Source organism: Mustela nigripes, chromosome 1 (assembly GCF_022355385.1).
Source record: "Mustela nigripes isolate SB6536 chromosome 1, MUSNIG.SB6536, whole genome shotgun sequence".
In the NCBI taxonomy this organism is placed as follows: domain Eukaryota; kingdom Metazoa; phylum Chordata; class Mammalia; order Carnivora; family Mustelidae; genus Mustela; species Mustela nigripes.
In genome coordinates, this window is record NC_081557.1 from 242,285,014 (window position 1) to 242,299,649 (window position 14,636).

Sequence of the window (14,636 nt, forward strand, 5' to 3'; positions counted from 1 at the left end):
GAGAGAGAGAGAGAGAGAATGAATGAGAGGGGAGGTCAGAGGGAAAAGCAGACTCCCCATGGAGCTGGGAACCTGAGGTGGGACTCGATCCCAGGACTCCAGGATCATGACCTAAGCCACAGGCAGTCGCTTAACCAACTGAGCCACCCAGGCATCCACTTCTTTACCTTTTAAACACATGACTTGTTAAATACAGAGCTCTTTAGCAATATGGGCTTTGTCTACACTCAAACTGAGCCTGGGATTCTTTGGTTCTCCCTGAGGGAAAATGAGGGTGCTGGGAGAGACCTCACTGTGTTACCTGCAAGGTGGGATCCGCTGGCTTGTGTTCACGTCACACTTTGGTACCAAAATGGTGCAAGCATAGAACATGAGGTATTTGTAACAGTTGGTTTGAACAAGTGCAGGGAAAAGAGAGGACTCCCAGCTGATGGACGCCTCCTTCTGAGTCCTGTGGCCCAGGTAATTTGGATAAATTGTATGGTTGTAGGGTAAATTCATGCAGAGTTCCAACGTAATTGGTTCACACTGACCTAACAAGAAAACACACATATAGGTACATAAATATCTCTCCCTATTTATATATGGTCAATTTCACGTGTAAAACAATATCTTAAAAACTTATAAAACTGAAATCTATCTTACCTTCCTTTTTAAAAAATACCTAAGACGAGAAGGCAAACAGTCCATAACTTCCATCAGAAGATAAATATTTTGGTTAAAGAGCCGCCATGCTGAGAATCACTTCTGTCAGGCAGCTGCATGCACAGCGCCCAGTATGCATGTCGGAGAAAGACTTTCTTTGTTTTTCCCCTAGGCTCAACCCACCTGAAAGCAACTTTCTTCTATGTTTCCTTTTACCCATTTTGTCTTCTGATTTATTCATGACTTCTTAAAGAATATATTCCCTCATCTTCACAGCCATTTAAAAAATCAATGAATTTGGTCAAACAGATGATTAGATTGTGTCTTTCTATATGTTTCAGTGTTGATCAGTGGATTTGAATATAAGGCGACAAGATTTCAGGGCAAGAGGAGGCTGAGCTCTCATTAGGCAGCCATGGCTAATGAGAAGAACTACTAACCCATTAGCCTGGCATGCAAGGCTGTCTCATGCACCAACCACAGCCTAACTTTCCAGCTTCAGCACCAAAGGCTATGTCATCACTGGTATTTCCTTGGGGATGATATGTATTTAAGAATGACATGACTTTGTGGGCCCCATTAGCTCTTATCTCCTCTTCCTGACACACCTGAAATCACCCTTCAATTGCAGTCATGCTTCTAGCAGCCAGTTGTCTACTATACCAGCTGGAATGATCCTTCCCCATCTTCTCGACCAGGCGAATGCCTCCTTGGCATGTAGGACTCAGCACAAACACACACCTCCTCCGGGGAGCCTTCCTGGCCAGCCGCGCCCCCCCTCCCATTCTCAGTAAGAGTCTCTGCTGGGCACCACCGCATCACAGGCATATTCCCACAACACACTCATGGCCTTCTACCGTATTCTTTACTTACTTGTGTCCCCCACATAATTTGGTGATTTTTAAAAGATTTTATTTATGCAATTGAGGGAGAGAGAGAGAGCACACACATGCAGGGGGAGGGGTGAAAGAAAAGGGAGATGGAAAGAATCTCAAGCAGATTCTGTGCTGAGTACAGAGCCAGACTCGGGGCTTGATCTCATGACCCTGAGATCCTGACTTGAGCCAAAAACAAGAGTCAGATGCTTAACTGACTGAGCCACCCAGGTGCCCCTAATTCAGAGATTGTTGGGAAATGAGACTTTATTTCTTGATGTCAGAGTCTGTGCCTAGAGCAGCACCGGAATGGAAGAAGCAAAGGATGGGGGGTAGGGTGGGGGAGGGGGAGGTGAGACAGTGTCAGGAACTCTCCTAGGCTCTTAAAATGTAAAAATAATTTTTCCTCTTTTATAGAACCCCCCCTTAATATTTCCTGCTGTGTCGGCTTGACGGTCGCATACTCTTTTAAACCTTGCTGGTCTTGGAAACTCTTTATCTCTAGATCCATTTTGAATGTCAGTCTTGCTGGATAAAGTATTCTTGGCTGCAAGTTCTTCTCATTTAATGCCCTGAATATGTCTTGCCAGCCCTTTCTGGCTTGCCAGGTCTCTGTGGACAGGTCTGACGTTATTCTGATGGGCTTTCCTCTGTACGTAAGGAGCCTCTTTGTCCTAGCAGCTTTCAAGAGATGGTATCTACAATTATGACTTCTCAATTTTACTATTAGGCGTCTTGGGTTTTTTTTAGAATCTATAATCTTGGCAGGAGACCGTTCTGCTTCTAGTACATGAAAATGGTTCCATTCGCGAGATTGGGAAAATTTTCATGGAGAACTTGCTCCACTGTATCTTCTGGACTTCTTTCTTTCTCCTCCCTTTCAGGGATTCCAATAATTCTGACATTGGAATGTTTCATGGCATCATTTATTTCCCTAGTTCTGTTTTACTGATTTCTAAGCTGTTTGTTCCAGGCTTCCTCCTGATCCTTTCTCTCTGTTTGTCCTCCAGATTACTAATTCTATCTTCTGTCTCAGTTACCCTAGCTTTTAGAGAATTTAGACTAGATTGGAACTCATTGAGAACACTGTGAACCTCATCCCTAGTAGCTTTCAGTTCTGTCCTAATCAATTCCATTTTGTCATCCATGGCTTTCTCCAACCTAGCTATTGCCTGGGTAATAGCCTCAATTCCCTTTCTGACATGTTGTCTATGTCGATAGCCATTAGCTCTGTTGCAGATGGCCCAGCCTCTGAATTTTTCTTCTGTTGGGCATTCCTCCTCCTGGTCATTTTGGTGAGAGATGGCTGAACGGATACAGCTTGATGTATCAACTGTGGTGCAGTCGAGATGCACCCTGGGACGCTTTAGAGCAATCAAGAGTCCCCACCCAAACAAAAGAAAAAAGAAAAAAAAAGTGATAGGGAGAGAAAGACAGGACAAAAAAGAAAGATAAAAGAGAAGGCCCAGCCCAAATGGTCCCAAGGTAAGATTTATGAGGTAAACAAACAAAAACAGACAAACAAAAAGACTGACAAAAGCAGATTACAAGAGAAAAAAATATAGAGAGAGATATATAGATATAGATATAGATATAAAAGCAAGACAAAAAAAAAAAAAAGAACCTCGTCAAAAAGAACCCAAAGACCTCAACGTAAGACAGGAATCCATCAGAATCCTAGAGAACATAGGTAGTAACCTCTTTGATATCAACCACAGCAACTTCTTTCAAGATATGTCTCCAAAGGCAAAGGAAACAAAAGCGAAAATGAACTTTTGGGACTCAAAAGCTTCTGCACAGCAAAGGAAACAGTCAACAAAACAAAGAGGCAACCCACGGAATGGGAGAAGATATTCACAAATGACAGTACAGACAAAAGGTTGATATCCAGGATCTACAAAGAACTTCTTAAACTCAACACACACAAAACAGATAATCATGTCAAAAAATGTGCAGAAGACATGAACAGATACTTCTCCAATGGAGACATACAAATGGCTATCAGACACATGAAAAAATGTTCATCATCACTAGCCATCAGAGAGATTCAAATTAAAACCACATTGAGATACCACCTTACACCAGTTAGTATGGCCAAAATTAGCAAGACAGGAAACAACGTGTGTTGGAGAGGAGGTGGAGAAAGGGGAACCCTCTTACACTGTTGGTGGGAATGCAAGTTGGTGCAGCCTCTTTGGAGAACAGTGTGGAGATTCCTCAAGAAATTAAAAATAGAGCTTCCCTATGACCCTGCCATTGCACTACTGGGTATTTACCCCAAAGATACAGATGTAGTGAAAAGAAGGGCCATATGCACCCCAATGTTCATAGCGGCAATGGCCACGGTCACCAAACTGTGGAAAGAACCAAGATGCCCTTCACGGAGGAATGGATAAGGAAGATGTGGTCCATATACACTATGGAGTATTATGCCTCCATCAGAAAGGATGAATACCCAACTTTTGTAGTAACATGACGGGACTGGAAGAGATTATGCTGAGTGAAATAAATCAAGCAGAGAGAGTCAATTATCATATGGTTTCACTTATTTGTGGAGCATAACAAATAGCATGGAGGACAAGGGGAGATGGAGAGGAGAAGGGAGTTGAAGGAAACTGGAAGGGGAGGTGAACCATGAGAGACTAGGGACTCTGAAAAACAACCTGAGGGTTCTGAAGGGGCGGGGGGTGGGAGGTCAGGGGAGCCTGGTGGTGGGTATTATGGAGGGCACAGATTGCATGGAGTACCCGGTGTGGTGCAGAAACAATAAATTCTGTTACACTGAAAAGAAATACGTTTTTAAAAATGTGAAAATAATGAAAAATACAGTCCCTGCAATCAAGGCTCTCCACAATCCTTTTAGGAAGAAAGACACATTTCCCGGTAGCCATGGTATAACCTGAGGATAGGACAGCAGTATTAAAAAGTACTAAGAGCCCAGGGGCACAACGTGGAACCCAAATGGCACTGGAAACCTTCCTAGGATAAAAGGGGTTTAGGGGAATTTGGCAGAAAGCCTCCCTGTTCCCTCTCTGTTTGCAGGAGTCGGAGACGTAAGTAGGTGTATTGGTGAATCTGCCCAGGCCCACTAAAGACTCCACGCCTTATCGAGAGTCATTATTCAATTAAACTTAATTATTTGACCAAGGAGTGAGATACACGTAGACAGACTCCTAACAAGGACTGGGTGATATATTAAAACAGCTCTGAGGGATTGGAGGAAATTCTGTTTCTAAGGAGCCTGATTAAAAGCCTTCCGGACAAAGTGTATTTATGGTCTCAGTCTGCCGGAAAAGACGTAACCTTGTCAAATGGGCATGGTCCTGGCAATGAGTACAGGACGGGAAGAGGAGGAAGACACAGAGGAGGTATGGGGCTGGTTCAGTTTATCATGTCCATGGATTTGTGAACATTTAGTATTTAAATCTTTTGATTTCATATTATTAAAAAAATGCCTATTCCTCATAACAATAAAAACAATGCAAGATGGGTAAAGAAAAAGTTCTTCGTGTGCCAACAGACTGGGTTTGAATCCTTGCCCGCCTTTCACTGGCTCCTGTCTATGTATACAAGCATCTGCACACACAGACAGATTTATGCCGGCTTGCTTCTGCCAAAGTAGAACCTTAGCGTTCCTGGTATTCCTCAATTTGCTTTTGCTGCTTAATTATTCATCGTGACTGACTTATAAGTCAGTAGATGGCACTCTAACTCTATTTTTCCTAATTTCTTTAATATAACTTTACCAAAAAATGGGATAATTCACACAGCTTTTTGATGCAGTCTTTTTTCTTGTATATTCTTTTCCTTTCTATCTCTTCCTCTAAAACCCTATCAAGTTTTATATGTTCAAATAAATAAAATATATTTAGATGATAAGGAGACCCATAACACGGATATTTTTTCTCTTTGACATGTGGGAACTATATCACTTTTGATTTGGGATGAGATATAAACTTTCAATGTTTCAGAGCCGAGGAAGATGAGAAAGGCTGAAGTTATGATCATACATTATTCTGGAGATCTCTACTGGATGTGGTAAGGGTGATTGAATCCTGTGTTTTATTCCTTCATAAGGCGTTCTTTACAGAGTGTTAGGCAAGATAAACTCTCAACATATCCATCAACCTCAAATTTTATGATTTACAGTATCAGTAAGTTTTTCTATCTTAAGAATCAGACTCGCTCACTAGCTTGATTTAGGATAGCCACTAGAGGGCAGTTGTGTTACAAGCATGAGGCGGTTTAAGGTTTTGTTTTATTTTGCTTTGTTTTTTGTTTTGTTTTGTTTTTCAATGCCTTTTGATGCCCTGTTTAGCACATGATCCAGAACATAAATGAGGTTTAATAAATATCTGCTGAAAAAAATTATCCTAATGGAGCTTTAATGATATCCCACCTTTCAAAGTCTGAAACTGTGTTTTGTTAAATTCAGCCTAAAGATGGGATTGTTAACTAAATGATGTTACATCCTTGCCATGATGCAATACTCTGAAACCAAGGAAATCACGTAGTAAATGATGGTCGCTTACGTGAGAAAATGTCACTTTCAACATCCATTGGCATATACAATATCCTAAGATTCATCTTTGCCTCAAATTCTGTATTTCTCCTTATTATGATTTTTTTAAAAAAGATTTTATTTATTTATTTGACAGAGAGAGATCACAGGTAGGTAGAGAGGCAGGCAAAGAGAGAGAGAGAGGGAAGCAGGCTCCCTGCTGAGCAGAGAGCCCGATGTGGGACTCAATCCCAGGATCCTGAGATCATGACCTGAGCCGAAGGCAGCGGCTTAACCCACTGAGCCACCCAGGCACCCCTCCTTATTATGATTTTTAATAGCTCTTTCATGAGTTTTCTAAGGTGAACACCTTGTACAAACCTCTCAGATCAAGAAGTTGAACTTTGCCAAACATCCCAGATGGCCCTCCGTTTACCCTGTCTTCTACCAACTTCTCCTTTCCTTGCAGAGTAATGACCTTCATAGTTATCACATCCTTGCTCTGCTTTATAGTTTTATTACCTAAGTGTCTGCCTCACCCTGAATACTACAGTTAAGCCTACCCATTTTTTAAAACTTGTTTTGTCTTCTAAGTCTCTCAATCTGGGTTCCCCCCACCATCCTTTTATTTTTAATTAGACTTTAGCCATTGAAGCACTCAGGGATTTGGCTGTAGAGTGTGCCAGAGTGTGAGTTTTGCTGACTACCTATTCCTGGGGAACTTAAATATATTCCCCTGCCCTTCCTACTTCCTGAACACTGGCAGCTGCATGCAGAGTGTTAAGTTTCTTCCCTTAGGGAAGACTGTAGGTGCTATGGTGTTCTTCCATCAGAAGGTGAAGTATATTTGATTTTTTTCTTTTGGGGGATGTCAGCAGCTGTAGATGCTCAATGTCCTGACCCATTAATTCACCAATGCATGGTACCAAATAGAAACAATTTGTTACCAAATGGTAATATCCTAATTTAATCATTCATTTTTCACTCATTCGTGGGGTAAGCTTTTAGAAAGAGATCATTCCTCTCAACTCCCATTTGCTCCCAAGGACTGAAGTCTTTAACCGTAATGGTGTTTGGCTTTCTTACCACACCCCTATACTATTTGCTCCTTCCAACTAGAGACTGCAAGCAGAAGGCAGTAAATTGAGAGGTTGGTAGGAAAGTATTCAAAGAACAAAGCTGTTCATTGCTTCCTCAATGTTGGAGACAAAGAAATGCATGAGCAAACATGTAGAACTAACAGTCAATGGAACACTGAGAGGAACAAGAGAGCCTCTGGGGTATGTCATAGTTGGCTTCATACAGCCATGGCGGTCATGGGCACAGAGAATTGGGGAAAGACACGTGCCCAGGAACTGCTCTTTCCACAGGATTCCCCAGTTGTCTGGATTGTACACTCCAAGGTGGGCGTGATGAATTAGTCCCCCATACCATGGGGAGGGGAAATAGCATTCCTGCTCCCACCCTGAGGCAAGGATACGTCTGTATTGGGGCGCCTGGGTGGCTCAGTGGGTTAAAGCCTCTGCCTTCGGCTCAGGTCATGATCCCAGGGTCCTGGGATCGAGCCCCGCGTCGGGCTCTCTGCTCAGTGGGGAGCCTGCTTCCTCCTCTCTCTCTCTGCCGGTCTCTCTCCCTACTTGTGATCTGTCTGTCAAATAAATAAATAAAAATATTTAAAAAAAAAAAAGGATACAGCTGTATTTTGCCTCCCAGCAGGGCATAACAATGTCAAAGATTCTGGGTCATGAGTGGATGTGGGTCTACTGTGATACTTCACCTATCAGTACACAATGCCATCAGAAATGTGGTTTTAGGGCGCCTGGATGGCTCAGTGAGTTAAGCCTCTGCCTTCAGCTCAGGTCATGATCTCCAGGTCCTGGGATGGAATTCTGCATCGGGCTCTCTGCTCAGCAGGAAGCCTGCTTCCTCCTCTCTCTCTCTGCCTGCCTCTCTGCCTACTTGTGATCTCTCTCTCTCTCTCTCTGTCAAATAAATAAACAAATAAATAAATCTTAAAAAAAAAGAAGTGTGGTTTTTAGGCTTAAAAAACCCAAACAAAAGAAACTATAGGCATCTCTGGGAATCCCAGACAAGCCATGGACTTCTCCACTGAAAACTTTGAAAGCTATAAAGACTTTTTCACATTTGGTTTCAGGGATGTTACATACCCTTACAGCCTAGTCATGAACAAACCACTAAAGTGATCATTTTCAACCTTGGCTATACCTTGGAGTCACCTGGAAATGTAAAAAATATTGACGCTTGGGTCCCACTCAGTATTATCTTCAGGGACCCATAACATTTTATGGTTGGGCAAGAACAGGGGTCTTCAAGGACTAGAATCCCAGCAACTCCAGTAAGAGGCTGACTCCACCAGACAGAATATCCATACTCTTCAAACTCCTATTTTTATTAGCCCGGAGCCAGAGAAAGACAACGCTGTGTAGTTGGGCCCTAGAATTTAAGCCACAGTCTCTCCGGTGGTAAAGATCTTCAAATAATTAATCACATTTTCAAGTTCATGAAGTTTTCTGAGAGAAGATGCTACTGGCCCAACTTTACAGAGAACCAGGTACACCCATACCATCAAGAATCTCTTTGAAAGATGAGGAAAAAAAAAACCACCTGTACATTGGAAAGTGTTCTTAATAACACAGAAGGAATGAGGGACCAATGAGCAGCCCAGTGCCTGGTACTCAGAAGAGGGATGAACAAATTTCTGCTGAATAAATATGGAAAGAATCTGGCAAGAACATCTGTGGTGAATGAAGATGCTGGAGAGACAGTGAGATGCTAGGGGCATTGTTTCGAGTGTACTGAATGAACATAAAGAGAAAACGTAAGAGAATATAGTACCCGTGAGAGGAAAGATGGTGGCGTGTGTTCTCCCACATGGAAAACTTATCTCCAGGAAGGCAGAAATCATGTCTCTCTTCTCTGCCATTAGAGTGCCCAGTGCCCATCCCAGAGCCTGGAACGCTGTTGTGCCTGCTGTAAATACCAGTGGACCATGAGCCAGAGTTCTCTTGTGCCTTTCTTTCCACCTTTTTTTTTTTTTTTTTTTTTTGACAGGTATAACATATTTTTACATTTTGGGTTTTGACATATTTCAGAAATGGAGAAGCTAGGACAAGATGCACTCAATATTTCTCACCCAAATCGGACACAGGCTAACACTGCCCTTTCAACTTTTTTTTTTTTTTAATTTAATACTAAGTGCCGTTCCCTGTTGGACAATCCCTGAAACTTTAATAATAAACACATGTCTTTGAGATGACACTGTTCCTATTCAAAATTGCTCATGCCAAGTTCAAGGTGAAGGAAAGAACCACATCTGGAAAAGTTCCAGAGCAGAAGGGGGATAAAGCAAAGTGTGAAACAATGGACCCAGGACATATACATATACACATAATTATCAAACATATATACACACACATCTTTAAATCAGTTTAGAGTGAGTAAAGTGGCAGTATATCTTAATGGTCAGATTAACATCTCTCTCAACTGTTCTCTCATACAGAAGTGGAGAAGGGCTGGGTATCACACTGTTAAATAGTTATAAAGTTTATTATTAAGTGCTCATGAAATTAAACAAAAAAATCCTCTCAGTCAGATTTTTCATTGGCTGCCTCCCTCACACTCCTGGGGTTCCAGGAGAAGCCACTATTAGCTCTACAGTGACACAGAAAGGTCACTGAGTCAAACTAGGACCAGAATCCTTCAGACGTTCAACTAGGAGATACTTTCAAACTTTTTTGCCAACTGAAACTTGACAGATCTGCTTTGAAATCTCAAGCCCTACCTGGAAGAGGAGGCCAAATATTAATTACAAAAAGTGAAAGAAGTGAATCGAGTATGAAAGTGGAGCCCACAAATACGAACTCATTACTAGAAATCAGAGTTTTCCGCGTCTGTCTGATTCATTTTCAACATCCCACAAGAGCCCACTGCGCCCCACACTTCTCCTGCCCATTCTCCCCACCACCTTAGGAATTCCACCGCCCCCCAAGCTAATTCACAGTGGGCCAACAGTCTACACCAAACAAATTTACATAACAGCTACCAGATCTTTCTAGGTCAGCACAGCTCCTGTAAAGGTGAGAGTAAGTGTTATGAGGAGAACAGACGGCCACAGCTCTCTGCGCTGTTTAGACGAACTTCGTATTTGCTTCTTGGATGAAGTTTCCATTTTTGAAGCTCTGCTTTAAGAGGGAAGGAAGAGAGCATCTGCCTGCAGGCCGAGCCAAGAAAGTAACACAGACGAGCTGATGTTGAAGGGAAAGTAATGGTCATGCTATCAGGCAATTTGGGATTTATAGGCCATTCATAATGACACATTTGTTTCTGATTTAAGTCAATTAAGACCATTTTGTTTCTTTTCTGCTACCACATGCAACCTTTAAAAAAGAAAAAAGAAATATATATGTATATATGTGTGTGTGTATATATATATGTGTGTATATATATGCACGTGCACAAGTGCACACACACGCGCGCGCGCGCACACACACACACACACACACACACACATTTGGAAGGATTCCAGACTTCAATTTTTTCCTGTCAATTCCAAAGAAAAAGGCAAAATGCATATCCCGACATGGTGATGGCCCTTGTCAGCTGCTGTACTTACTACAGTTGTTCGGGTCACAGAGGGAGCTGCCACCACATGAATCAAGGCAGGAAGTGTAGAGGCATCTTTGGTCGCCTTCTTGACATGGAGCCTGACCTACAGAGGGGGGAAAGGCACACTTGTTTCATCATCTGTAAATTCCTCACACTAGGATTGAAAGCATAAAGGACGTCTTGTGGAGCTGAGGAATGACATAACTTTAATTCCCTTCCAATTTCTCCAAAAATAGTGAACACATGTTAAATATGTAACTTTCTGGATTAATTTTCCTGGCAACTAAATACAGTTATTCCAAAAGGATTCTGTAAGAACAAAGAAATAAGAGGCAAGCTATCCTACAAAAAGGGGCTCTTGTTGCTTTTCATGGGGGGTGAAGGGAAGTGTTTTATGTTTACTTGGATGAATAAACTGGATTACAAAAAAAAAAAGTAAGTGATTGGAGAGAAAGGCCAGCATAATGATCTGGAATCTTGAACACCAAACCATATTATTTTAAGGACTCATTTGCACCCAACTCTAGTCTTCCTCATAAGGAAAATGCTTTCCCTAAAAATGAATAGGGCATCGACGCCAGTACAGTGAGGATAGTTTGTCATGGCGCAAGTCTTGGGCAGCTGCAATCTGTATTTTCTGTATGTGCTTAGAAAGTATCACTGGCCTAGCTGTGATGACCTGAGAATTGGGTTTCTCGTTTCCAAATGAATAAGAGCAGTAGTGTCAGCCTAATGGCTTTTCCTTAAGGTATGTGGAGAGGAAACTGCTTTTCCCATTGATTTCCTGGTCATTTGTCGGTGAAATGGAAAAGGTAATAAATTACTGCCCATTCTCTTTTTAGCTCTTGCCCATTAATGCTAATTACTTTCAGATATGTCACCGGGAATCTAAATAATCTTGCAAGACATTTTTAAGAATAATTAACAGTATGCATATACATATAATTGTTCTCATCTATAATTCTAAGACAATGTTTATTATACTGGACTCTTCCCATTAATGTGCAACAGTATATATTATAACCTTGAAGAAATGAGATGCCACTCATGGTCTTTTTTGTTTTTTTTTAAATAACATCAGAGTCAAACCATCGTTGCAAGGTAAGCCAGGGTCAATTCCATGAGTTTCATCTCTCTCTCTCTTTTTTTTTTAATTTGGAAGTATTTATTTCTATTCATTTTTTAAATTTCTTTTCAGCGTAACAGTATTCATTGTTTTTGTACCACACCCAGTGCTCCATGCAGTAAGTGCCCTCCCTAATACCCACCACCTTGTATCTCTTAAATAATTTTAATAAGACGCCATGCATGCATTATTTCAGCAGATACTGAGTGTCTGCTGTGTGACAAGCTTCTGTGACCCGCTGTACAATGAAGCATTAAAAGATGAAAGCAGTGAAATGGCTTATATTCTAACTCGGGGGATGGCCATGGCCAGAGAACCTTACCATGCTGTGTGATCATTGTGCCACTGAAGGCATATGTAAGGCAACAGAAGCAGACTAGGACAGCACAGGGGGAGCTTCTTGAAGAAGGAGTTCTTAAGGCAGCTGGGTTAAGTTGGCATAAGAAGGTAGAATGGGTTTCCCCAGCAGACACAGAATACGCAAAGGCTGGAGTGGAGAGCATAGGTTGGCCTCACTGTAGCCTCAGGGAGGCTAGAAGGGAAGGTTGAGAGCAGAGCCTGAGGGCTGTAATGGCCTGAATCTTGGACTGGGCCCAAAGTCTTGGGTGGCTCTTATTTCCCTCCCCAACCTCTCCAGCAGAGCCAGCCTGGGCTTACTGGTGGCAATATTCTGAAGCAGTACCCTCTTCCCCTTCACTCCTGAATTGAATCATAGTGGCCTTCTCCCGGTACCCTCCGGATGTCTTGCTCCTTTCCTCCCTCGGACCTTTGACCAAGCAGTTCCCTGTGCCTGAAATGCTTTTCTTCCAGTCCCACTTTCCTTTATTAAGTCAACTCCACTCATTCTTCAGATTTTTGTGCCAACATCTCTTCCTCAGGGAACCTTTCCTGATGCCTTGTACAAGACCATGCATCTCATATATGGCACGGAGCTCCCTGAATCTTCCCTCATGGCCTACGTCACTCTATGGTGAGACAATGACTTGCACAGTAATTTCCATCATGCCAGTCTTGCCCAGGAGCCTGCAACCTCCATAAGGAGTTTCACTTGCCACAAATTCCCCCGTGGTTAACCACCTATGAGCGCCATGACATTCATTTATTAAGTTAAATGCATTCGATTAAGTAATATAAAGATGATAAAATCTGACTTTTGTTCCATTTCATCACATGACCTTCTTGCATCTTACATATGTAAGGAAATACTTTATAAATCTCGCCATTACATAGGGAAGAATCCAAGATTATTTCAAACAGAGATGAATTATGTAGAAAGAAAGAACAATTTAATCCAAAGGGAGGTGCTTGGCTGATAGGCACATAATAACTCATGGCTAGAAAAGAATCTGCTTCTGAATTTTAAAACTGGTAAAACAAAGCACTCTTTATCAGATGCTATAGGTATTAAATCTGTGACTAAAAGTGTCTCTCTTTAGGACTGGAATGCTTTTTCCCTAAAGCAATTTTAATGATCAGTGTTTATTAAGACAAAACTACTATAGCCACAGGTGACCAATCTCATTGGCCAATTTGTGATATGCCCAGCCCAAGACATGTTTGAACACAAGAGCCACGTAATAAGAGCTCCCATTTCTAGAGTGTTCCCCACAAGTCAGCTCTGTGACTCTAAGTTTGCAGGCACTGAACCCAAGACCCAACAGAGCTCAGGGACCAGCCTAAAGTGAACCAGGGAGCAGAGCTGGTGCCTGAACCCAGGGAGCTGGGCCCCAACAGCCACCTTCTTAATGACTAGGCTATGCTGGTGAGGGGCTAGGTCACATATAAACAAACATAGTGATCTGTCAGTCAAGGGGTATTCCTATCAGCCCTGTGCTGAGAAATGCTTTGACACAAAGTGAAGCTTCAAACAATCAGTGAGGATCTTTCTTCTCTGAGAGACATAGACATTTTAAAAAACAACTTATTTGATTTACGTTTTCTTTTTGATTTTCACAGATGACATCAGCGACCCTTCCCAAGTGTAACAAAGTACATGGTTCTGTCATGTGAGACACGAAACTGCTTCTTTGTGATGAATCACTAAACTCTACTCCTGAAACCAATACTACACTATATGTTAACTAACTGGAACTTAAATAAAAACTTGAAATAAAAAAATAAAATGGCACTGGGGCATCTGGGTGTCTCAGTCAATTAAGCCTCTACCTATGGCTCAGGTCACAATCTCAGGGTTCTGGGATCGAGCCCCGCATCGGGCTCCTTGCTCAGTGAGGAGTCTGCTTCTCCCTCTAAACCTCACACCTCTCATGCTCTCTCTCTCTCACTCTCTCTCAAATAAATAAATAAAATAGTTTAAAAAAATAAGTAAAAATGACACTGCCAGGCAAAAGAAGAAGAAAAGAAAAAAAAAAGAAAAAGGAAGCGCTTCTCTGAACACAGTTATTTTAAAAGTTTTCTCATTTAATTTCCAGAAGCCAATTCCTCCTAACTGGAACCTAATCTAACTTAATGGAATACTGTGTATTCAGCTTTTCCTTTATCATCGTGTTGACCTTCCCCATAACCCTTAACCGAATCTCCCACTCTGTGTAAGCGTTCAGCCCCCATCATCTACCCTGGGGAATGACTGTTCGCGTACGATGCTCCAGAATTCTATTCACAAGAAAGGCTTTTTGGGTGGGCCAGCGCTGTGAGGAGCTCCGTACCAGGCAATCTGGAAGGATGTATAGGGGAATCCCACGTGAGCATGAGATCACCGCCAAGGCTCTGCTTGGTTCCCCAGGAAAGGCGGCAGGAAGGAACGCACGGGGTAGGCACGCACACTTACGCACGGGGTAGGCGCGCACACTTACGCACGGGGTAGGCGCGCACACTTACGCACGGGGTAGGCGCGCACACTTAC

At 42.2% G+C, this 14,636-nt stretch overlaps 1 protein-coding gene across 1 annotated transcript in view; it reads right to left on the reverse strand.

Annotated features, from left to right (window-relative positions):
* The window catches only part of CORIN (corin, serine peptidase), a 248,162-nt gene that overhangs the window by 59,907 nt on the left and 173,619 nt on the right, over positions 1-14,636 (reverse strand). The window contains exons 10-11 of the mRNA XM_059383438.1: positions 10,655-10,750; positions 302-533 (exon numbers count right to left, since the gene is read on the reverse strand). Coding sequence (XP_059239421.1) covers positions 302-533; positions 10,655-10,750 — 328 coding nt within the window. The remainder of the gene's footprint in view (positions 1-301; positions 534-10,654; positions 10,751-14,636) is intronic.